A 26,755-nucleotide genomic window follows, 5' to 3' on the forward strand; every position below is an offset into this window, starting at 1 on the left:
ACTGACTAATAAATTCATGGAATAATACGGGCTTCCAGCACAACTCAAATATACTGTGCTCAGCTCAGCCGCATAAAATACATATATATTGCACATCATGAAGTTAATCCATGTTTAGAACACACTGTACTGTTCTGTGCAATGAATGCTCCTGTATATAAAACTTGACCTAGCTTAGCTTCTGCCATTTGCATCAATATGGCTGCATGTATGTTTTTACATAATCAGTCTGTTAGTTGGCTCAAGCTAGTTCTACAATTCTGTACTCTTCTCAGCCTACACAACAAAGAACTTCAGAGCGAAGAGCAGCAGAGCTGAGCTGTGTTTGATGCCTGCTGACATATCAGTGATGTGAAACTGCAAATGCTGCTCTGTTGACGCATATGGTAGATGTTAATCCCCTGCCATATGCATCAACGGAGCAGCATTTGCAGTTTCACATAGCCAATCTGTCAGTAGACACCAAACACAGCTCTTATGCTGGTCTCTGGTCTGCAGTGCTCTATTGTGCAGGCCCAGAGGAGCGGAGCACAGGGCTGATGCATTCTTTTTCAAACCAGATCAGTGATCAGTGATCAGATCAGTGATGTAAAAAGATGCCTGCAGCTATATTGAAGCGTGAGCCAGAAGCTGACAGAATAATAAACTAGACCATATTGTGTATAGAAGAAGCAAGTATATTCTAAATATTGAATACACTTCATGTCAGCGGTGGAGGCACAGCAGAGCAGAGCTTTACTGGAAAGCAGATGAAATAGACTGCATTCACAGTACATGATACATAGACCGGGAGCAATGGACCTACAGTAGCAAAGATCCAATGGCAGCTAAAGGACAAATAGATCTTGGAGGGGCGTCCTTAGGGTGACGTGTGCAAAATGGGGCACATTTAAAAATGAGATATAGTGGCACAAATGAATATCTATATATGTACATTCTTATAAGACTAAATTGTGATTTTGGGGATAACCCTTTAACAATAATGGTAGGTAAACACACCATTCTGGCTGTATCTGTCTCCAATAAAGGTCAGCTTGTCCTCCACACGTAAAAGCATCACCATAAGATCACATACTTCATAATCAACATCTTCAGTATGATTTGCAAACAGTTCTCCATTGGGTGCTAGCCATAGCCAGTCATAGCATATACTGCCCACATCTTCTCCATTTTTTAAGCAGGTCATATCAAGTTTCTGGAATTCAAGGTCGTGTTGGGTATCAGGATCAGTTGCAATTAATGTTGCAATCCATTTAGGTCCATCTGTGTTGTTTTCAAATAAGTACAGATCTCCCAGAGAAGATGGATCTATCTTTGGTGGCTCATCATTGAGGTCAAGTACTTCTACAAAGACAGTGGCAATTGCAGCATTGCTATCATCCTGAATTCCATTGTCCTCAGCTTCTATTGTCAAAGTGTACATATTCTGAGTTTCATAATCCAGCATCAAAGAAGGGTCACTTAAAGTTAGGATCCCAAGGTATTCTCCCAAAGCCTGTCTTTGTCCACGTATAATAAAGTTCCCAGATCCACCTTGGGAAATACTAAAACTGATACGATTATTTATTTCAGTCTGATCTAGATCAGTGGCATGAATGCTCCCGACATAAGCACCTAAAAAAGGAAATAATTATGATACAATAATACAATAAATTTACCATTTAAGAATCTAATAATATTACAACAATAGATTCAAAACAATTGCTAAAAGGAGTTTCTACTGCGGAGCAGCAGCAGAAATGTGCTGTTTGTTTTCACTATATGCACAAAAGTCTGAGGTTTCTGTTCAAGCAGTGCTCGCGCTTGGTAAAGTTCTACTGTCAATGAAATTAAAGGAGGAGACGAGGAAAGACGGTGCACAGAGCACCCCCATTTTCATAATGAATACAGATTCATTAGTGAAAACTACATTAAAGGTCCCCTATGTGTTCAGCTTGAGTGTGGCCCCCTGTGCCGTGGACCGAGGAGAGCCTGGAGGGGCGTAACTAGGCAAACACCTGACTCTTCGCTAGAGCCCCTGATGATGAGGTTAGACTCAGCTCCAGATGGATGCCAGATGCTACTGCAGGACAGACCTCAGACACACGACCCCTGACCCCTAGGGAGGTACAGAGGCTCAGAGCTGGAGTGACTGCATGGACAGGAACTAGTTAAAAGGGGGAATTGATGATGGTAGATACAGTAGAAAGACACGGCGGGTGCTGGCAGGAACAGGTAGGCTGGGTTCAGCAACAGGTACAACAGAACGCATAGGACCTAGTTCAGACAAGATGGACCAGAACACCTACAGGAAGAACTAGGTCACCGGCGGATACAGGCAGGATGAGTTCAGAAACAGGTGCAGCACAACACATAGGACTTAGTTCAGAGGAGACGGATCAAAACACCTTCAGGAAGAACTAAGTCACTGGCAGGTACAGCCAGGACGAGTTCAGAAACAGGTACTGCAGAAAGGATAGGACCTAGTTCAGACAGGACTGATCAGAACACTTTAAGGAGCAACTAGATCACTGGCAGGAGAGGTAGTGGACCGCAGGTGCAGACAGATAGGGAACTGTAAGTGCTGACAGGGAACCACACGAGCGGACATGTACGGAACTGCAGGTGCAGACAGGTACGGAACTGCAGGTGTGGACAGGAATGGAATTGCTGGTGCGGAAAGGAACAGATCCGCAAGTGTGGACAGGAACGGAACCGCAGGAGCGGAAAAGTGCAGAGCCGCAGGAGCGGACAGGCAGAGACCCACAGGCATGGATAGGTACCTGCAGGAGCAGACAGGAACAGAACCGCAGGAGCAGAAAGGTACAGAAACCGCAGGTGCTGAAAGAAATGGAACCGCAGGAGCAGACAGGAACGGAATCGCTGGTACAGACAGGAACAGAATCGCAGGTGCAGACAGGAACTGAATCGCTGGTGCGGACAGGAACAGAACTGCAGGAGCAGAAAGGTACGGAAACCGCAGGTGCTGAAAGGAATGGAACCGCAGGTGCGGACAGGAACGGAATCACCGATGTAGCTAGGAACAGAACCGCAGGAGTAGTTGACAAGTAAGGACCACAGGAGAAGACAAGCAGGGAACCACAGTTGTGAACAGATAGGGAACCACAGGTGTGGACAGACAGGGGCCGCTGATGCAGACAGGCAGGGAACGGCAGGTGTGGACAGACAGGGGCCGCTGATGCAGACAGGCAGGGAACGGCAGGTGTGGACAGGTTCCGATACAGAAAGGACAGACAGGGTCAGGTTCAGACAGGACAAATACAGGGACCTTACAACAAAGCAAGTATTCACACTGATCCCTAATGTTGCTCAGGCACAACAGGATTAGAGATAGGTACAGATTCAGACAGAGCAGGTTTTAAGAAAGCTACTGCTTCTGATACAGCAGGTTTAGAGGTAGGGACTGATGCACACACAGCAGGTTGTAAGAAGGATACTGCCTCTGACACAGCAGGTTAGAAGTAGGGCCTGATTCAGACACAGCAGATTTGTAGGGAGCCGGCACTGTTTCAGACAAGGAGGTGTGGAAGCAAATACTGATTCAGGCATAGATTGATTCAGAGATAGGTCCAGATTCAGACATAACAGATTTTGAGGTACAACAGGAATAAGTCCTGCTTCAGACACAAACAGATTCAGAGGTACAACAGGTTCATGAATCATGCCCCAACCATACAGACCCAGGAAAGCTGGTTCAGACAAGATCAGATACAAGGCACAGGTCTAGCGTTCATGTCCAGGCCAGACAGGTCCAGGGAGGGGTTCGGGTACAGACAGGACCTTACAACAGACTTAAAGACAAAATAGACACTAAAGTCCTAGATGTTGAACAGGCACCTCCCAATTCCCAATAGGGTGCCTTAAATACCTGATGCCTCTCAGCTATTTGCTGGGGACATCTCAGGAGCGCGTGCACTACCCCTTTAAGAAACAGGAAGCGCACTCACACTAGGCAAGATGCCTTGAGACCTGTGAGGCATGCGCAGGCACGGAGATAAGTGAGCTGTGCCAGATGCCCGCACAGGAGCGTGGCGGGGATGGTGAGTATGTCGGCGTTCCTGTCAGGGAGAAGAAGAGGCACACAGGGATTCTGGCATTACACTATTTTTTTTACTTTAAATATTAATTTTTGGGAGACAGACTCATTTTCCTATGGTGCTCCATGTATGAACATATTACAAACTTATTTTTCCTTAGGAACAATGCTTTTAGGGGACAATAGCTTCACAATGCAGCATCAGATATAGAACACTACTCACTAGTAGTGTCTCAAGAAGGTTGCAAACAACTCCATACAATCACATTTCTGTGTCTGCAAATTGAGATTCTGGATTGGCTTTTATCTTAAGTGATATGGCAAGGCTCGATAAAGCGTCAACATTGACTTTTAGGATTGATACTTCCAATAGGTGGCACCAGAGTTCTAGTCCTCCTCCTCTCTGAAAATGCAATTTGCACAACTAATTCTAGAAACTTTATTGTAAGTCTCTTATAGCACTTATTAACCTAATGTTTTTGTAGATATTGAAATTGTTTACAAAACTATTTTCTTACCTGGTGTACTCTCATTTATAGCAAAATTGTATTCAGCTTGAGAAAAAATTGGCCCATTGTCATTAAGATCCTGAAAGATAATGAAGACATATACTTTTTAAAGGGAACCTGTTATTCAGTGCAGGTTTTAGACAAAGTGGGGCCCTGGGCAAAAGTTAAAAGTGGGGCTTCAAAGCTCACACATTGCACCATCACAAAGAAACATCTAGGTTACATTTACATGGGATGATTTCAGGCCATTAAATGAGCATGAGTGATAATATTCAAGTTGTTTATACAGGCTGACGAAGAATAAGGAGTACAGAATGATCACTAATAGATCAATGTGCTCCCATTCAGTGACATGCTATCAGTTGTACATCTGCAATTTATACCAATGTGCTGCTGAGAACATTGATTTTTGCTCCAGCATAAACAATCCAATCACCCAATGAATGAGCATAATTTTGCTCATTCATTTGGCATTTTCCTACATGTTTACACCTATGAACTCACATATGCGCTGCCTGTATTTATAAATATGGATGCTACATACACACATAGAATATGACACAAATGTTGTATATTACACACTGCCTGTCATACACACATATGTATATACACATGACACACATGAATTCACAGAACACATACACACACTTATATGTATACATAGTGTACATAAATATACACACAGACATGTATACAGAGAGTATACAGTTAGGGCCAGAAATATTTGGACAGTGACACAATTTTCGCGAGTTGGGCTCTGCATGCCACCACATTGGATTTGAAATGAAACCTCTACAACAGAATTCAAGTGCAGATTGTAACGTTTAATTTGAAGGGTTGAACAAAAATATCTGATAGAAAATGTAGGAATTGTACACATTTCTTTACAAACACTCCACATTTTAGGAGGTCAAAAGTAATTGGACAAATAAACATAACCCAAACAAAATATTTTTATTTTCAATATTTTGTTGCAAATCCTTTGGAGGCAATCACTGCCTTAAGTCTGGAACCCATGGACATCACCAAACGCTGGGTTTCCTCCTTCTTAATGATTTGCCAGGCCTTTACAGCCGCAGCCTTCAGGTCTTGCTTGTTTGTGGGTCTTTCCGTCTTAAGTCTGGATTTGAGCAAGTGAAATGCATGCTCAATTGGGTTTAGATCTGGAGATTGACTTGGCCATTGCAGAATGTTCCACTTTTTGGCACTCATGAACTCCTGGGTAGCTTTGGCTGTATGCTTGGGGTCATTGTCCATCTGTACTATGAAGCGCCGTCCAATCAACTTTGCAGCATTTGGCTGAATCTGGGCTGAAAGTATATCCCGGTACACTTCAGAATTCATCCGGCTACTCTTGTCTGCTCTTATGTCATCAATAAACACAAGTGACCCAGTGCCATTGAAAGCCATGCATGCCCATGCCATCACGTTGCCTCCACCATGTTTTACAGAGGATGTGGTGTGCCTTGGATCATGTGCCGTTCCCTTTCTTCTCCAAACTTTTTCTTCCCATCATTCTGGTACAGGTTGATCTTTGTCTCATCTGTCCATAGAATACTTTTCCAGAACTGAGCTGGCTTCTTGAGGTGTTTTTCTGCAAATTTAACTCTGGCCTGTCTATTTTTGGTATTGATGAATGGTTTGCATCTAGATGTGAACCCTTTGTATTTACTGTCATGGAGTTTTCTCTTTACTGTTGACTTAGAGACAGATACACCTACTTCACTGAGAGTGTTCTGGACTTCAGTTGATGTTGTGAACGGGTTCTTCTTCACCAAATTAAGTATGCGGCAATCATCCACCACTGTTGTCATCCGTGGATGCCCAGGCCTTTTTGAGTTCCCAAGCTCACCAGTCAATTCCTTTTTTCTCAGAATGTACCCAACTGTTGATTTTGCTACTCCAAGCATGTCTGCTATCTCTCTGATGGATTTTTTTCTTTTTTTTCAGCCTCAGGATGTTCTGCTTCACCTCAATTGAGAGTTCCTTTGACCGCATGTTGTCTGCTCACAGCAACAGCTTCCAAATGCAAAACCACTCACCTGGAATCCACCCCTGACCTTTTAACTACTTCATTGATTACAGGTTAACGAGGGAGACGCCTTCAGAGTTAATTGCAGCCCTTAGAGTCCATTGTCCAATTACTTTTGGTCCCTTGAAAAAGAGGACGCTATGCATTACAGAGCTATGATTCCTAAACCCTTTCTCCGATTTGGATGTGGAAACTATCATATTGCAGCTGGGAGTGTGCACTTTCAGCCCATATTATATATATAATTGTATTTCTGAACATGTTTTTGTAAACAGCTAAAATAACAAAACTTGTGTCACTGTCCAAATATTTCTGGCCCTAACTGTATATACACATATATAGACAGCATATACACACATGGATACACAGAGCACATACACAGCTATGTGTATGCACAGAGCACATACATACACATTAGCAATAAGGAAATAAATTTGAGTGGAACTGGATTCTATACACATACAGTATGTATACACAAACAATATATATGCATACACACATGTATACACAGCGCATCAATATATGTATACACAGCGCATGCATATAATACACACATGTGTAAACTGAGTACATACATGTATACTCTCATGCATACACAGAGCACATTATATATAATGTATACATGTCTGTGTGTATATTTATGTGGGTGGGCCATTTACTGTATATGGGTACACCTAAATAAAATGGCCATTTACTGTATATGGGTACACCTAAAAAAAAATGGGAATGGTTGGTGATATCAACTTCCTTTTTGTGGCACATTATTATATGGGAGGGGAAAAACTTTTCAAGTTGGGTGGTGACCATGGTGGCCATTTTGAAGTCTGCCGTTTTGGATCCAACTTTATTTTTTCCAATGGGAAGAGGGCCATGTGATACATCAAACCTATTGAGAATTTCACAAGAAAAACAATGGTGTGCTTGGTTTTAATGCAACTTTATTCTTTCTTGAGTTATTTACAAGTTTACTTATAAAATGTGTTCAAAGTGCTGCCCATTGTGTTGGATTGTCAATGCAACCCCTCTTCTCCCACTCTTGACACACTTATAGCAACACCGCAGAAGAAATGCTAGCACATTCGTCCAGTATCCATTGTTTCAGATGCTACCCATCTTGTATCTTCACAGCCTAGACAATTGCATTCAGATGACCCCAAAGATAAAAGTCTAAGGGGGTCAGATTGGGAGACCTTGGTGGCCATTCAACTGGTCATTTTTTGCATTTTAAAAATTATAAAAAGTAAAATGGGCACATGCCAACGTTTGGGCACTCTTTGAGATTTGTGTGCTCAAATAACATTGACTAAGGTTTCAGACCTTAATTAGCCTGTGAGTTATGGCTTCTTTACTATCATCATTAGGAAAGGCCAGGTGATGCAAATTTCCCAGCTTTATGAAAACCCAGCCTCTTTTGACCTTGTGCCAAAAACATCAGTCACGGGTTCTTCTAAGCAGCTGCCTACCGCTCTGAAAATAAAAATGGTGGAAGCCCACAAAGCAGGAGAAGGATATAAGAAGACAACAAAGTGTTTTAAAGTTGTCCTTTCCTCAGTTTTAAATGTAATTAAGAAATGCCAGTTAGTTGGAACAGTAGAGGTCAAGATAAGGTCTGGAAGACCAAGCAAAATGTAAGTGAGATCTACTCGTAGGTTTGCTAGAGAAGCAAATCAGGATTCCCCCTGGACTGCAAATGACATTCAGAAAGATTTAGCAGACTCTGGAGTTGTGGTATGTTGTTCTACTGTACAGAGACACCTGCACAAATATGGCCTTCATGGAAGAGTCATCAGAAGAAAACCTCTCCTGCGTCCACACAATAAAACTCAGCATCATAAGTATGCAAAAGAACATCTAAACAAGCCTGATGCATTTTGGAAATAAGTCCTTTGGACTGATGAGGTTAAAATAGAGCTCTTTGGCCACAATAATCAAAGATATGTGTGGAGAAAAAAAGGGAACAGAATTTCAGGAAAAGATCATCATCTATGCTTTTGGTTTGTGTTTCAGTCAATGATACGGGGAACATTTCATGTGTAGAGGGAAGAATGGATTCAATGAAATTTCAACAAATTCTTAATGCAAACATAACACCATCTGTAAAAAAAGCTGAAGTTAAAAAGAGGATGGCTTTTACAAATGGATAAAGATCCTAAACACACGTGAAATCCACAACAGAGTACCTCAAAAAGGCACAAACTGAAGGTTTTACAATGGCTCTCAGTCCCGTGATCTGAACGTCATTAAAATCTGTCACTAGACTTCAGAATAGCAGTGCATGCAAGACAATCCAGGAATCCCACAGAACTGGATGAATTTTCCAAGGAATAATTGATGAAAAACCCTCAAACAAGGATTGAAAGACTCATGTCTGGCTGCAAAAAGTGTTACAAGCTGTGATACTTTAAAAAAGAAGGTGCTACTAGGTACTAACCATGCATACACAGAGAACATATGTAAGAAGGTGGCGGAGAACTTCATTGTCTACTCTCTCTCATAGGTGCTGGACCCATGCACCTTTTGCGGTACCCAGATGGTGTACCTGTTTATTAATGTCTTGATGTCTTGTTGTGATTATATACTGTGTTTATAATGTCTTTATGCTGCATCATTGCAATGTATGTGCTGTGTTTGCGCTGTTCAAATGTTCTACCATTGTACTGTATGATGTCTGTAATGTAGGGTTTATTTAGGGTGCTGAGCCAGCAGCTCCAAGCAGACAGGAAGTCCCTGTCTGCAGTGCAGAGCCAAGGCAGCATGGCCTGAGAGAAGATGTCTGTCCCTGTCAGGGACAGCAAGGACCCCCGGCTGGAGGAAATCTAAGCTGGCCAGACCCAAAAATAGAGGATGGTGCTGCCTGTCGTGGGCGTTAAAGAAGCATTTTGGCACCAAAAAGAAGAAAGCGGAGAGGCATCATTACCTGGGATCATGCAGCAGAGCAGCATGGCATTCCATGGTGGCATCGGCCGCCAGGACTTAAGGTGATCCAAGGCCTGGGTGGAGACGGGCATACCCTTCGAGGCTTGGTGGTCAGAAGAACTGGAGGAGCAGCCCTTGTCCCGGAGGATGCATTAGCAACCAGTGGAGGCCGAGGAGTATGATGAGTTGGTGGTGTCCCAGCGGAAACCTGGAGGAGTCCTGAAGACTCTGGAGGAGGCTTTGTGGGGGATCATTGCATTTGCAATCACCGACACCAGTGGCCGCAACAGAGGACTGCTGCCGGGCACGGCAGTGAGTAAGGAGTCCCTGCCTGGCCGTCCTGCTTTGACTCTGCCCCCTTACCTCCTGTGGCCCTGTCATTGTCACCAGAGGTGTCCCGGCTTCCTACTCCGCCTTCGTCCCCATTGGCGATGGCCCCTGCATCTTTGCCGGCCATGCCTGTTTCGGCCGACACCAGCGGCCGGAGTGTGGGAGAGCCTCGGATGTCCATGGCTGCGGAATCTCATTGGATCCACGGAATGATACGGGAGAAGAGGCGGAGGGTATGCGGTATTGTCCAACAGTTGCAGAGCCCCTGTGGAGGAACTGCAGCAGGCCAGATGACTCATGGTGTGGTCCGGTATCTTAACCGGAGAAGGGGCTATGGATTTCTGCAGGAGCTGGAGACCAGAGCCAAAGTATATGTCAATGCTAACTCCTTCATGTTCTGTGGTCCTCTCCGGGAGGGGTACCACGTGGCCTTCATCAAAGAACAAGTACCCTGGGGGGTCTACACGGTGTTAGGAGTCAAGTTTCCTCTGCTGCACAGGGGTAATCTCGATCCGTGTCTGCTGCGGTCTCCCATTCTGCATCGGCCGCAGTGGAGCCTGCTCAGCGGAGACGACGGTCCCAGCATCTCGCTGGGACTGATACTGTGCAAAGGGTTACTGCTGCCTCTCCAGGCTCTGCTATTGGACCCTGCACTGATCTGCGGCAAGCAGGCTTTTCTGGGACTAAGTCCTGCTTTGCACACACTGAGCATGCCCAGGGCAAGATCTCTCAGTGGAGATCTAGGGTCACATGCTCAGTACTGCAGCAACTTCCATTGGTCCTTCTAGGAAGGTCCTGTACGTGCTGCAACTATTTAAGGCTCACATGGCCGCACGGCCATGCGCTAGTATCTTTCTATGTTACGTGCTTTCGCGCCAGTGTGGTCATGTGTTTGTATGTGTTCAGGGACCCGGCTGAAATAAGCCCCTAGAATGCTGGCACCTCCGGCGAGGAGATTGTGTTTGTGTGTATTCAGGGACCTGGCTGAAATAAGCCCCTAGAATGCTGGCATCTCCAGCGAGGAGTTTTGTGTGCATGCATGACCACTGACTGCTCTCGTTTGGGTAGTTAACCTGTGCCTCTGTGAAAGTCTAACAGGGCACAGAGCTTTGCTTTCTTGGCTGCTCTGTGAAGCTAACAGAGCTGGTTTTTACCTCCATATAGTGCCGCCATTTACTTAGCAGCAGGTTCTTTCCTGCGCGGTGGATCCCGGGTTGCGAACGCACCAATCCCATCTAATAAATATATTCGGTGCATTCCGCCAACCCTAACAGTATACTAGCGCCAGGATCTGGCTAAGTAATGGAGGATGAACAGCGACTGCAGGGGTACATCCAGCTGCTGGAGGGCCGGTTGGCATCTCTTGAGCGTGCAACCTCGGCGGTGGATGTTACCGCAATAGCTGTTCAGGCTGCTAGCGTGGCTGCAGCAGCTTTACCCACTGCCACCTCTGTTCTGACCCTATCTCACCTCCCTTTGCCTGAGAGATACTCTGGGGACAGTAAGTCCTGTAGGGGTTTCGTGAGCCAGTGTGGTATACACCTCGAGCTCCTAGCTGCACGTTTTCCCACTGAGCGGGCAAAGGTGGGATTCATAATCTCTCTCTTGTCGGACAGAGCGTTGGAGTGGGCTATGCCACTGTGGGAACGCAACAATCATGTGGTGCGGAGTGTTCCTCGGTTTCTGGACACTCTGAAACAGGTCTTTTTAGGACCTCAAGTCACCCATGATACAGCACTCCAACTGCTGGCTTTGACTCAGGGTTCAACCATGGTCAGCCATTTTGCTGTTCACTTCCGGACATTAGCGTCTGAGTTGGAATGGCCAGATAAAACCCTCATTCCCGTATTTTGGAGGAGGCTGGCTGACCATGTGAAGGACGCTTTGGCTACTAGGGAAATTCCCGTCACACTGGAGGAGCTCATAGTTGTATCAACTTGCATAGACCTTCGTTTTCACGAGCGAAGGTTGGAGCGAGCCCAGTGTAGGCAGAGGTTTCGGCTGGCTCCCACCTTCGCCAGACCTTTGGAATCTCCAGTCCAGGCGTCTGAGTCACATGAGGCCATAGAGGTGACACGAGTGGGATCCAAGTCCCAGTCCGCTCGTGCACAGAAGGTCTGTCATGTTTGCCGGCAGTCAGGACATCTTGCCTCCAAGTGTCCTCAGCGGTCGGGGAAACGTCAGCGTCTAGTGGCAGTTGGAGGAGGTAGACTAGACACGGCGACGTTTGCCTCAAAGTTGTCCTTCAAGAGGACAATTACCATAGGCCCATCCACTCTTATGGTAGAGCTATGCGTGGACTCTGGGGCAGAGGGTAATTTTATGTCATCCTCTTTTGCCCAGTGTCACGTAATACCCCTGGTGATGCTCGCCAAACCAGTAACCATTCGAGTGGTAAATGGGTCGACACTACCCTCACAGATTACCCACCAAACCATTCCTATCACGCTTTCTGTGTCTCCATCACATCAGGAGATTATCTCCCTATTAGTCATTCCTGAGGGGATTGATGAGGTCCTGTTGGGGATACCATGGCTTCGCTATCATTCTCCTCATATAGAGTGGTCCTCTGGGAGCATTTTGGGATGGAGTAAATCCTGCGAGGGTAGATGTCAGAGGGAGTGCGTTCAGGTTGCTACAACACAGGTACCCGCAGATCTTTCCTCTCTCCCCAAGCACTATTGGCCCTATGCAGACGTGTTCTCCAAAAGGGCTGCGGAGACCCTTCCTCCTCACCGCCCCTATGACTCTCCTATTGACCTCTTGCCTGGTGCTGAGCCTCCCCGGGGTCGAGTCTATCCGTTATCTCTCCCGGAGACGGAGGCAATGTCTCAGTACATCCAAGAGAATCTGGCAAGAGGATTCATTAGGAAGTCAGTGTCACCTGCAGGGGCTGGTTTCTTCTTTGTACAGAAGAAGACTGGAGACTTACGTCCATGCATAGACTACAGGGGTCTTAACGCCATCACCGTTAAGAACAAGTACCCATAACCCCTGATATCTGAGCTTTTTGATATGCTACAGGGAGCAAGGGTATTTACAAAATTAGATCTGCGGGGTGCTTACAACCTGATTCGCATCCGTGAGGGGGACGAATGGAAGACAGCTTTTAACACCAGGGATGGGCACTATGAATATCTGGTGATGCCCTTCGGGCTCTGTAATGCCCCAGCCATTTTCCAAGACTTTGTGAACGATATCTTCCGGGATATGCTCACTACCTTGGTCATAGTCTATCTGGATGATATTCTCATCTACTCTCCAGATATTGACTCCCATCAGAGAGATGTTCGCAAAGTCTTTGACCTCTTACGGGCAAACTCCCTCTACGCCAAGTTGGAGAAGTGTGTGTTTGAGCAGGAGTCCTTGCCTTTCCTTGGTTATATCATCTCTGCCCAGGGTTTGGCTATGGATCCTGCCAAGCTACATGCTGTGATGGACTGGCAGGAACCCCATTCACTTAAAGCGGTGCAGCGCTTTATGTGGTTCATTAACTACTATCGTCAGTTCATCCCACACTTCTCAACTTTGGTAGCTCTCTTGGTTGCCCTCACCGAGAAGGGAGCAAATCCCAAGTTGTGGTCAGAGGATGTCTCCAAGGCCTTCCTTTTGGTTAAATCACACTTTGCTAGCGCTCCCATTCTACATCGCCCCGATGTACATAAGCCATTTATCATGGAGGTGGATGCCTCATTCGTTGGTGCTGGAGCAGTCCTTTTCCAAAAGGATACTCAAGGTCGGAAGCATCCTTGCTTCTTCTTCTCTAAGACCTTCACACCGGCGGAGAGGAATTATTCCATCGGGGACAGGGAGTTGCTAGCCATGAAGTTGGCGTTTTCAGAATGGAGACATCTCTTGGAGGGAGCTCGCTTTCCCTTCTAGGTTTTCACTGACCACAAAAACTTGGTATATTTACAGACGGCCCAGCGGCTGAATTCTCGCCAGGCTAGATGGTCCCTGTTCTTCTCCCGGTTTCATTTAACTCTTCATTTTCTCTCCGGGGAGAAGAACATTCGCGCCAAAGCTCTCTCCCGCTCCGTAGTGTCATCATCTGAGGAGGAGGAGCTCGGCTTATTGTCCCTTCTGAGAGCCTGAGAACTGTAGCTCCGGTTTTGTTAGAGTCTGTGCCCCTGGGCAAGACTTTTGTGCCAGCGAATTTACGACCAGAGGTTCTCTCTTGGGCTAACTCGTCCAGAGTGGGTGGGCATTTTGGGACCAAAAAGACATCCAAGCTTTTGGCGAGAACGTATTGGTGGCCGCATATGGCCCGTGATGTTCGGGACTATATTCGGGCATGCGTTTCCTGCGCCCAGAATCGGTCTCCTTGGCAACGGCCTGCTGGGTTGTTTTACCCTCTACCGGTGGCAGACAGGCCCTGGGAAATGGTTGGGATGGACTTCGTGGTGGGCTTACCCAAGTCGCGTAGCTGCACCGTTATCTGGGTTGTCACCTACCATTTCTCTAAGATGGTGCACTTGGTGCCGCTTCCACAGTTACCTTCTGCACGGGCCTTGGCGGCGTTATTCATTAAGCACATTTTCCGTTTACATGGTATGCCTGATAAAATTGTCAGTGATCGGGGTCCCCAGTTCGCATCTCGGTTTTGGAGAGAGCTCTGCCGTTTTCTCAGTGTAGAGTTGAACCTCTCCTCTGCATACCATCCCAAGACGAATGGGTTGGTGGAGAGAACCAACCAGACTCTGGTGACATATTTGCGACATTTTGTCTCTGCTAGGCAGGATGACTGGGCATCTTTGCTACCTTGGGCGGAATTTGCCTTGAACAACGCCGTAGCCGATTCCACTGGTCAGACTCCTTTTCTCCTTAATTACGGCCAGCATCCGCATGTCCCTGTGCCCATGCCTGTGTCATCCACCTATTCTAGGGTGGCAGACTGGACGGTGGAGGCACGTGACATCTGGGACCGCACACAGGATGCCATCCAGGCCTCCAAGGAGAGAATGAGGGCTCGGCTGATACACACCGGCGCCCCGCTCCGACCTTTGCTCCTGGCGACTTAGTGTGGCTCTCCGCCCCTAACATCAGGCTGTGATTTGAGTCCACTAAGTTTGATCCTCGCTACATTGGCCCGTTCAAGGTTCTGGAACAGGTCAACCCTGTGGTCTACCGTTTGGCTATTCCTCCATGCCTTGGTATCACTGATACTTTTCACTTTCCCTCTTAAAGCCCGTTCATTTGTCCCAGTTTTCTGAGTCACCTGCCAGGACATCGGGTTCATCCACAGATGAGTTTGAGGTGAATGCTAATGTAGGGTGCAAGGTGGTACGTGGCAAGAAATTTTATCTGGTGGACTGGAAGGGTCACGGTCCAGAGGATAGAACCTGGGAGCCTGTGGAGCACATTCGGGCTCTGCTGCTCATTGCAGCTTTTGAGGGTAGCGAGGCTCAAGAAGGGGGGGCCCTAGGAGGGGGGGTAATGTTAGGAGTCGAGTTTCCTCTGCTGCACAAGGGGAATCTCGATCCATGTCTGCTGCGGTCTCCCATTCTGCATCGGCCACAGTGGAGCCTGCTCAGCAGGACTGATACTGTGCAAAGGGTTACTGCTGCCTCTTCAGGCTTTGCTATTGGACCCTGCACTGATCTGTGGCGAACAGGCTTTTCAGGGACTAAGTCCTGCTTTGCACACACTGAGCATGCCCAGGGTAAGATATCTCAGTGGAGATCAAGGGTCAAATGCTCAGGTATTGCAGCAACTTCCATTGGTCCTTCTTGGAAGGTCCTGTAGGTGCTAAGACTAAGTCCTGCTTTGCACACACTGAGCATGCCCAGGGCAAGATCTATCAGTGGAGATCTAGGGTCACATGCTCAGTACTGCAGCAACTTCCATTGGTCCCTAGAATGCTGGCACCTCCGGCGAGGAGATTGTGTTTGTGTGTATTCAGGGACCTGGCTGAAATATGCCCCTAGAATGCTGGCATCTCCGGCGAGGAGTTTTGTGTGCATGCATGACCACTGACTGCTCTCGTTTGAAAGTCTAACAGGGCACAGAGCTTTGCTTTCTTGGCTGCTCTGTGAAGCTAACAGAGCTGGTTTTTACCGCCATATAGTGCCGCCATTTACTTAGCAACAGGTTCTTTCCTGCACGGTGGATCCCGGGTTGTGAACGCACCAATCCCATCTAATAAATATATTCGGTGCGTTCCGCCAACCTTAACACACGGTGACTGTGAGAATAGCCTCTGGATGGGAGGGGCTCAGCATGTGGAACATACGGTTGCAACAGCCGCAGTTGCTACAAGTGTTCCAGAGAGAGTGGCGAGTCAGAGCTGTGAGGCGGCCATCAATGTATCAGCAGAGCCGGAAGCTCCAAGGACTGTGGGACCACTCCTGGGGGGAGTGCAAAGCCAGAGAAACAGCGGGGACTCCTCCTCCAGCGGGTTCTCGTCCCAGACCTACATAGTAGTGCAGGGCCCAAATGCGGCCCATTACACAAATCAGCGGCCGTGTGTGAACTGAAGAAGCCCCTTTATATTGTGTTGGTGCCAGTTGCACCCAGAAAGGAGATACCAGGGACTGTTCTGCGCCTCTGAAGGAGCAAAGAACCCAGTGTGGCGCCGAAGAACTATGGCATCCGGCGTGGTCACAGGACAAGGACCATGTCTATTTGTTTTCCCCTCCTCCCAGTTTGTTTGCATTGGTGCTCCCCCTGCTGGATCACTGGACCAAAACCCCATGGGAGTTAATTATGGTGGATTTTGTGCGGCTGCTATAGAACTGAACCATGTTGTCCCTGGACTGTGCCCCATTTCTGTCCCTGGACAAGCCCCATGTTGAGATGCAGCCCACCACCGTTTGGGGGCCTGAGGTCCACTGAAAGGAGGGAGGGGGAAACTGCCAGGTTTGAATGGGACCCACCAGTGTTAAAGGGCCATCGAGCCACTGTATCATTCTCAGAGACTACTGTGATACTTTTTTTATGGACTGTATGTTTCAATGTTTTATTAAAGGCTATGTTGCGTATTTAAAGGCCCTGACGGTCCAGGATGACCATGTTTTAGGAGGGAGGGGTGTAAGGAGGTGGCAGAGAACCTCATTGTCTCCTCACTCTCCTAGGTACTGGGCCTGTGCAACTTATGCAGTACCCAGATGGTGTACCTGTTTATTAATGTCTTGATGTCTTGTGTTCATTTACTGTGCTTATAATGTCCTTATATTGCATCATTGTAATGTATGTGCTGTGTTTGCCTTGTTCAAATGTTCTACCATTGTACTGTATGATGCCTGTAGTGTAGGGATAGTCTAGGGCAGTGTTTTTCAACCAGTGTGCCGCGGCACACTAGTGTGCCGCGACACATGGTCGGGTGTGCCGCGGGGAAAGGGAGTCAGCTGTTCTCTGTGCCGACTGTCAAGCTGACAGCCGGCACAGAGAAGCTGCAGCGCGCCGGCTCCCGGAGATCAATTGTACTCGCAGACATCTACCAGCTGCGAGTACAATCAAGGCTCTGACCGCTGGGTCAGAGCGACGCCAGCAGCATGATCAAGTCATGTGATCACGCTGCTGACGTCACTATCCGGCGCGCAGGAGAAAGAAGAGACTTGGTGGTAAGTGCTCCTGTGCTGTGGAGCTGAAGACACCGAAGATTCAGCGTGGGGTGGGTTTATGGGGAGTATGTGGGGGGATTTATTACGTGTGTGGGGGGATTTATTCAGTGTGTGGGGGGATTTATTCAGTGTGTTTGGGGGGGATTTATTCAGTGTGTTTGGGGGGATTTATTCAGTGTGTGGGGGGATTTATTCAGTGTGGGGGGGGATTTATTCAGTGTATTTGGGGGGGATTTATTCAGTGTGTTTGGGGGGATTTATTCAGTGTGTGTGGGGGGATTTATTCAGTGTGTGGGGGGGATTTATTCAGTGTGTGGGGGGGATTTATTCTGTGGGGGGGGATTTATTCAGTGTGTGGGGGGGATTTATTCAGTGTGTGGGGGGATTTATTCAGTGTGTGGGGGGGATTTATTCAGTGTGTGGGGGGATTTATTCAGTGTGTGGGGGGGATTTATTCAGTGTCTGGGGGGGATTTATTCAGTGTGTGGGGGGATTTATTCAGTGTGTGGGGGGGATTTATTCAGTGTGTGGGGGGGGATTTATTCAGTGTGTGGGGGGGATTTATTCAGTGTGTATGTGGGGGGGGCTGGAATTTATTTAGCATGTGTGGGGCAGGGTGCATTTATTCTGTGGAAGGGGATGGATTTATTCTATCGGAAGGGCAGTGGATATATTCTGTGGGGGTGAGTGGGGAGATGGGGGTGGACACAGTAGTGAAGGGAAAAATGTGTGCTGACAGTACTGGGAGCAACGGTGATGGGATGTGTGAGGACAGTATGGGGAGTCGGGGGAATGTGTGAGGGGGGAATGTGTGAGGAGGAAATATGGAGAGAGCAAAGGGGTATGTTAGCAGGGGGGGATGTACAGGAGGAGGCTATTAGAAATGTGTGCAGACAGTATGGGGGGATGAAAGTGTGAGTGGACACATAATAGATACTGAGTAGTGTGAGGGTAACAGCCAGGAGGAGACAGTATGCCAAGTAGGAGGAGTGTAATGAAGGGGCACAGTAGAGAGACTGGGCTCTCTATGAGGGACACAGTATGAGAAGGCAGCGTGAAGTATGGAAAAGAGAGAGAGGGTAGTGTGGATGGCATGTACCATAAGAGGGACAGTGAGGGTCATATTATGTGCTGGGAATAAAGTGAGGGGCAATTATTTACTCAGGGGCTCAGCCTAGGGCAGATATTGTTATTTCGGAGCATTATAATAACACTGCTATCTTTAAGGGTGTTGTGTCGGGATGTGCTGCAGAAGACAGGAGAAGATGGAAGTCTGCAGAAACGAGCTCTGCCGGTGGATGAGAAGAGTCATCATGGCATCTGGACAAGGTGAAGATGAAAAGAAAGAGGCGACTCCACAAACAACGTCATCTATCAGGTACCTGGATGTAAATGTGTTTTTTTTGTGATACTAATTCTCATTTTTAATTGTTAGGAACATTAAAGGGGATGTCCAAGGTTGTGATGAGTCTGCAGTCATACTATGTGACTGCAGACTTCTGAATTCTCACAGTGCGCACTGCTATCATAATTCTCTGATGTTGGTGATTTACATACATGCGGTCACATGCTGACTAGACATGTGTGGCCTCATTCAATGAAAATGAATTGACTGAGGCCGGACACGTCTAGTTAGAATGTGGCCAGAAGTATCCAAATCACATACTTGTGCTGTCATGACCGTCCACTCTGGCCACCGGCAAGGGAGAATCCTGAAAGTGTGCCGTGCTTGCGCTGTGAGAATTCAGAAGCCTGCAGTCACATAAAATGACTGCAGACTTTCATCTCAAACCTGGACGCACCATTTTGTGCCATTTTGGTTGGTGGTGTGCCTCGGGATATTTTAAGTATAAAAAGTGTGCCGCGGCTCAAAAAAGGTTGAAAATCACTGGTCTAGGGTTAATTTAGGCGGCTGAGCCAACGGCTCCAAGCAGACAGGAAGTCCCTGTCTGCAGTGCAGAGCCCAGGCAGCATGGCCTGAGAGAAGAGGTCTGCCCCTGGAGAGAAGTGCGTGCTGCTCCGGATCTTTGGGCAGCACAACGGGCACTAGGACTACATAGGTGCCCCTCCAAAGAGACTTCAAGCATGCAAATTCTGGCGTAAGGACTACTGCCTCTTTTGGCCGCTGTGGCTGTTGTGGGTACGGCCGTGGACGAAGCTAGGGAGAGAGCAGGAAGCCAGTGTTTGTACTTTATTTCCTTCTATTAAATTGTTTCTCTGTTGGATTGCAGCTGTGTCTGGAATACGTTTGTCCTGCCTATTTCTGTACAAGGTACCAGGGTGTATACTGACTGTAGCTTAGTTGACTCGGCTGGGACTACCACCCCAGACCACCTTGTTACACATACCCACATGTATACACAGAGCACATGCATATAGACATATGTATGCACAGAGCACATACATACAAACATATATGTACACAAAGAGCACACACATACAGACACATGTATACACAGAGAATATACATACAGAGGCATACATAGACCACATACGAACACAAATGTATACAGAGAACATACAGATATATGTGACATGCCCACCAGGGCCGTGGGGTACTCAGAACCGGGTCAGACAGTTCGTTGGGGAAGTCACGGGGCTGTGACCCGACTCCCGTGGCCCTGGCTGTGCCATAAAATGGGGAATATGTATATGGGATTTAACGTGATGCCACCTGTGGTGTTCAGCAATGGATAGCCGATGCTGCTAAAGGAGACTGCTGGGGCTGATGTTGACGCAGCTGGGATGGTTCTGCACCCCACAGGTGGAGCAGGGCTCCAGGGCTACCAGTTCCATTTATGTCAGGCTTTGTGTACCTTGTGGTGCAGGACTCAGGGCACAAGACATCACTGAATGACACAAGGGCTCTAGTTTTCTTTTCCTTCACTTGATGGTTGACAGTACAGACTGGGGTACTGGTAACAGATCCTAATGGAGAGCCGGCAGCCTAGAAGCAAGTTTTGAATACACCTGGCCAGGTAGGTACGGAGGTCTTCCTTCTGCACTGCCCTCCCTTTTTCCTTGCTGCCTAACAGTTCACAATCCTGCTGCTAACTGTCTCTATTTTTAAAAACTAACCTTTGTCCATATGGCAGGCAGATCAAGCCTATCACAGGTGCCGCTCCTTTGTGTTGGCTCCAGGCTCTGGTATGCTGCTGTGCTGCCGGGTATTAGATCGGGCCAGGAGACCTGCAGTCCCCTGCCCTCTGGATTTAGCTGCTGGGACTTCAGTACCCACACAACCATGGACTCCGTTATCTGGTTCCTAGCGATCAACTCTGGGGCGAGTTTAATCACAGCACCACTCCCCAGGTTCTGCTCTACTTCTCTCGTACTGACACCTGGTAAGGGGATCCCTCCTTGCTCCCAGGCATGACATTACTCCCTTTGAGAGAGGCAATGCCACTGTGGCAACCAGACTCCTGGGGTGCCACATTCCCCCCTAGTGAAATTCAGCACTCCCGAACTGAGGAAACAAATTAACAAGTGAACAGTCATATGTGCCACATACAGTTAGGGCCAGAAATATTTGGACAGTGACACAAGTTTTGTTATTTTAGCTGTTTACAAAAACATGTTCAGAAATACAATTATATATATAATATGGGCTGAAAGTGCACACTCCCAGCTGCAATATGATAGTTTCCACATCCAAATCGGAGAAAGGGTTTAGGAATCATAGCTCTGTAATGCATAGCGTCCTCTTTTTCAAGGGACCAAAAGTAATTGGACAATGGACTCTAAGGGCTGCAATTAACTCTGAAGGCGTCTCCCTCGTTAACCTGTAATCAATGAAGTAGTTAAAAGGTCAGGGGTGGATTCCAGGTGTGTGGTTTTGCATTTGGAAGCTGTTGCTGTGAGCAGACAACATGCGGTCAAAGGAACTCTCAATTGAGGTGAAGCAGAACATCCTGAGGCTGAAAAAAAATAAAAAATCCACCAGAGAGATAGCAGACATGCTTGGAGTAGCAAAATCAACAGTTGGGTACATTCTGAGAAAAAAGGAATTGACTGGTGAGCTTGGGAACTCAAAAAGGCCTGGGCGTCCACGGATGACAACAGTGGTGGATGATTGCCGCATACTTAATTTGGTGAAGAAGAACCCGTTCACAACATCAACTGAAGTCCAGAACACTTTCAGTGAAGTAGGTGTATCTGTCTCTAAGTCAACAGTAAAGAGAAAACTCCATGACAGTAAATACAAAGGGTTCACATCTAGATGCAAACCATTCATCAATACCAAAAATAGACAGGCCAGAGTTAAAATTGCAGAAAAACACCTCAAGAAGCCAGCTCAGTTCTGGAAAAGTATTCTATGGACAGATGAGACAAAGATCAACCTGTACCAGAATGATGGGAAGAAAAAAGTTTGGAGAAGAAAGGGAACGGCACATGATCCAAGGCACACCACATCCTCTGTAAAACATGGTGGAGGCAACGTGATGGCATGGTCATGCATGGCTTTCAATGGCACTGGGTCACTTGTGTTTATTGATGACATAAGAGCAGACAAGAGTAGCCGGATGAATTCTGAAGTGTACCGGGATATACTTTCAGCCCAGATTCAGCCAAATGCTGCAAAGTTGATTGGACGGCGCTTCATAGTACAGATGGACAATGACCCCAAGCATACAGCCACAGCTACCCAGGAGTTCATGAGTGCCAAAAAGTGGAACATTCTGCAATGGCCAAGTCAATCTCCAGATCTAAACCCAATTGAGCATGCATTTCACTTGCTCAAATCCAGACTTAAGATGGAAAGACCCACAAACAAGCAAGACCTGAAGGCTGCGGCTGTAAAGGCCTGGCAAAGCATTAAGAAGGAGGAAACCCAGCGTTTGGTGATGTCCATGGGTTCCAGACTTAAGGCAGTGATTGCCTCCAAAGGATTTGCAACAAAATATTGAAAATAAAAATATTTTGTTTGGGTTATGTTTATTTGTCCAATTACTTTTGACCTCCTAAAATGTGGAGTGTTTGTAAAGAAATGTGTACAATTCCTACATTTTCTATCAGATATTTTTGTTCAACCCTTCAAATTAAACGTTACAATCTGCACTTGAATTCTGTTGTAGAGGTTTCATTTCAAATCCAATGTGGTGGCATGCAGAGCCCAACTCGCGAAAATTGTGTCACTGTCCAAATATTTCTGGCCCTAACTGTATGTATACACAGAACACATAAATGCAGACACATATACACGGAGCACAAACACACAAACACTTGTTTAGGCAGAGCATATATACACTGCTCAAAAAATAAAGGGAACACTAAAATACCACATCCTAGATATCACTGAATGAAATATTTCAGTTGCAAATCTTTATTCATTACATAGTGGAATGTGTTGAGAACAATAAAACATAAAAATGATCAATGTAAATCAAAATTAATATCCCATGGAGGTCTAGATTTGGAATGATACTCAAAATCAAAGTGGAAAATCAAATTACAGGCTGATCCAACTTCAGTGGAAATGCCTCAAGACAAGGAAATGATGTTCAGTTGTGTGTGTTGCCTCCATGTGTCTGTATGACCTTCCTACAATGCCAGGGCATGCTCCTGATGAGGCGGCAGATGGTCTCCTGAGGGATCTCCTCCCAGACCTGGACTAAAGCATCCGCCAACTCCTAAACAGTCTGTGGTGCAATCTGACATTGGTGGATGGTGCGATATATGATGTCCCAGATGTGTTCGGTCATATTCAGGTCTGGGGAACAGGCGGGCCAGTCCTTAGCTTCAATGCCTTCATCTTGCAGGAACTGCTGACACACTCCAGCCACATGAGGTCTGGCATTGTCCTGCATTAGGAATAACCCAGGGCCAACCGCACCAGCATATGGTCTCATAAGGAGTCTGAAGATCTCATCTCGCTACCTAATGGCAGTCAGGCTTCCTCAGGTGAACACATGGAGGGCTGTGCGGCTCTCCAAAGAAATGCCACCCCACACCATTACTAACCCACTGCCAAACCGGTCATGCTGAAGGATGTTGTAGGCAGCAGATCGCTCTCCACGGCATCTCCAGACTCTGTCACATCTGTCACATGTGCTAAGTGTGAACCTGCTTTCATCTGTGCAGAGTACAGGGCACCAATTCTGGTGTTATTATTATTATTTATTGTTATAGCGCCATTTATTCCATGGCGCTTTACATGTGAGGAGGGGTATACATAATAAAAACAAGTACAATAATCTTAAACAATACAAGTCATAACTGGTACAGGAGGAATGAGGACCCTGCCCGTGAAGGCTCACAATCTACAAGGGATGGGTGAGAATACAGTAGGTGAGGGTAGAGATGGTCATGCAGCGGTTTGGTCGATCGGTGGTTACTGCAGGTTCTGTGTTCTGTGGCAAATGCCAATCGTCATGCATGGTGTTGGGCTGTGAGCACAACCTCCATGTGTGGACGTCGGGCACTCAGAACATCCTCAAGGAGTCGGTTTCTAACCGTTTGTGCAGACACATGCACATTTGTGGCCTGCTGGAGGTCATTTTGCAGGGTTCTGGCAGTGCTCCTCCTGTTCCTCCTTGCACAAATGCTGAGGTAGCAGTCCTGCTGCTGGGTTGTTGAACTCCTGTGCCCCCCTCCATGTCTCCTGGTGTACTGGCCTGTCTCCTAGTAGCACCTCCAGCCTCTGGACCCTATCCTGACAGACACAGCAAACCTTCCTGCCATAGCTCGCATTGATGTGCCATCCTGGATGAGCTACACTACCTGAGCCACTTGTGTTGGTTGTAGACTCTGTCTCATGCTACCACGAGTGTGAAAGCACAACCAACAATCAAAAGTGACCAAAACAAAAGCCAGAATGCATTGGTACTAAGATGTAGTCTGTGGTCCCCACCTGCAGAACCACTCCTTTATTGAGTGTGTCTTGATAATTGCCAATAATTTCCATTTGTTTTCTATCAAATTGGCCAAACAGCATGTGAAATTGATTGTCAAACAGTGTTGCTTCCTAAGTGGACAGTTTGATTTCACAGAAGTTTGATTTACTTGGAGTTATATTCGGTGTTTAAGTGTTCCCTTTATTTTTTTGAGCAGTGTATATATACATAAATACATTCACAAGTACATTCACACACTATAGAGAATTGAACAGTCTGTCTCCTTCTCTTAAGTTCTTCTAGACCCCCGCAGGGCTTAGGTCCCTTTGTGACATCACAGTCACACACCCATGATGTCACCAAAGGTCATGATGCACATCAAACAAACTGATAATGCAAAACTATTAGTTTCTACTGTAAATGCTGGGCCTGCAAAGGGGTGGGGGCCTGAGCAATTGCCCATTTTTTCTACACATAAAGCTGGCCCTGCTGTTATTAGATTCATGCTGCACTAAGAATGAGCAGCATTTGTCAGTGCTTGGCCAAACAATTGCAGCCATGGAGGAACATAGATTAAAAAGTCCACTGGTGTCTATAGGGAGAGAACTGACTATTCCTATGATGTCCCATGCATTTGAGACCTTTGAGTACAGTTTAGGGCTAACAACAGAGACAGAAAAGTATCAGCAACTGTGGACCCCATAATGCTGATGACATAGGCCAAACTGATGTGACTGCTCACAACACTTTATATGACAATGTACATTAAATGGTAACAGGAATCTCTGATGCACAGTCAGCCATCCTGTGTACTTATGTTTAAAGTCTATGTCAGAATTGCTGTATAATAAAGAGCATTTTAAGGCTACTTTCACACTAGCGTCGGAATTCGGCCCGTCGCATTGCGTCGGGCCGAGATTCCGACGCTAGCGTTGTTAGCACCGCACAACGGGTGCAGCGGATGCATTCTCCGGCGCATCCGCTGCCCCATTGTGAGGTGCAGGGAGGTGGGGGCGGAGTTCAGGCCGCGCATGCGCGGTCGGAAAAAGCGGTCCGTCTGGAGCAAAAAACATTACATTTAACTTTTTTGCTCCCGGCGGTCCGCCACAACACGGCGCAACCGTCACGTGTCAGTATGTCGCAATGCGTCAGTAATGTTACGCTATGGGGCAAAAACGCATCCTGCAAACAACTTTGCAGGATGCGTTTTTTCCCCTAAACGACGCATTGTGACGTATTAAAAAAAACGCTAGTGTGAAAGTACCCTAATAGTAGGATTGAGAGCTCTTAAAATGGATAATACAACCATTGCAAATATGCATTTTCAAAATAAATGTACCAGCCTCATCAGGTCTATTTATGTCTGCAGCTTGTATTTTAAAACTAGTGAGTGATCTCTGTTAATATACATGCAAGAAGATTGATCAGTATATTTAATTCATTTCATAAAGCAGAAAAAAATTACCTCAACATTGATGGTTACGCTAACATTACTGGATAAAGAAGGAATTCCCAGGTCATACAATTTCACAGTTAGTATAATGCGTCCTTTCTGTGAAATATTAATAGCTTCTCGATCCAAAGGAGAAATACTTGTGATTAGCCCCGTGGTGACGTTAATGCTGAAGTTCCCACTGAATTCACTGGGTAGGATCTCATACTCAATTACACTGTTATTATTTCCCGGTTCATCGTTATCAGTCGCCTAAGAAGAACATAACTTTTATGTAAATGCAGTCAACAGAAAGAACATTTAAGCTTGATAATTGTTTATTGTGTTTATTACCTCAAGCTGGATACTGACGTTCTCCGTGTTCTCATTGACAAAAATATTATATACTCCTATAGCAGTTGGAATACAGTCATTTATATCCAATAATTCAATTTCAAGAAGAGTGGTCCCAGTGGCATTCATTCCATCCTGTGCTTTTAGGGTGGCATAATAAAAAGCAATGCGCTCTCGATCTAGAAGATCCCCATTCACTACACTGATTTCCCCATCAGATGGGTTTACCTGAAACAGGTTCAATCTGAAAAGAAATACATCAAAATTGTGAATTGGCGTTGGGATTTAATAATAACCTTAGTAACCTGCACTACTCTTGTTCCTTCCAGTAATAACAGTGTATTCTTGGATTTATGAAAATGTTATCAAACGCAAGTAATGATTTAACCAAAATATATATATATTCACATTTTAAACTACTATTAGCCACATTGTTGCTGTTCCAGTGATCATCACCATCAACCTCTGCTTGATTCCTGCACTTATCATATTCTGTGTATATTTCACATGGCCCACCTGGAGACACACAGCTGTAAAGGTACCGTCACACTTAGCGACGCTGCAGCGATACCGACAACGATCCGGATCGCTGCAGCGTCGCTGTTTGGTCGCTGGAGAGCTGTCACACAGACCGCTCTCCAGCGACCAACGATCCCGAGGTCCCCGGTAACCAGGGTAAACATCGGGTAACTAAGCGCAGGGCCGCGCTTAGTAACCCGATGTTTACCCTGGTTACCATCGTAAAAAAACA

At 46.4% G+C, this 26,755-nt stretch overlaps 1 protein-coding gene across 1 annotated transcript in view; it reads right to left on the minus strand.

The window, feature by feature from the left end:
- CDHR2 (cadherin related family member 2) overlaps positions 1-26,755 on the minus strand; it is a 220,419-nt gene that overhangs the window by 59,421 nt on the left and 134,243 nt on the right. The window contains exons 16-19 of the mRNA XM_069764192.1: positions 26,005-26,248; positions 25,684-25,923; positions 4,555-4,624; positions 1,000-1,614 (exon numbers count right to left, since the gene is read on the minus strand). Coding sequence (XP_069620293.1) covers positions 1,000-1,614; positions 4,555-4,624; positions 25,684-25,923; positions 26,005-26,248 — 1,169 coding nt within the window. The remainder of the gene's footprint in view (positions 1-999; positions 1,615-4,554; positions 4,625-25,683; positions 25,924-26,004; positions 26,249-26,755) is intronic.

This window comes from Ranitomeya imitator, chromosome 4 (genome assembly GCF_032444005.1).
Source record: "Ranitomeya imitator isolate aRanImi1 chromosome 4, aRanImi1.pri, whole genome shotgun sequence".
Lineage (NCBI taxonomy): Eukaryota > Metazoa > Chordata > Amphibia > Anura > Dendrobatidae > Ranitomeya > Ranitomeya imitator.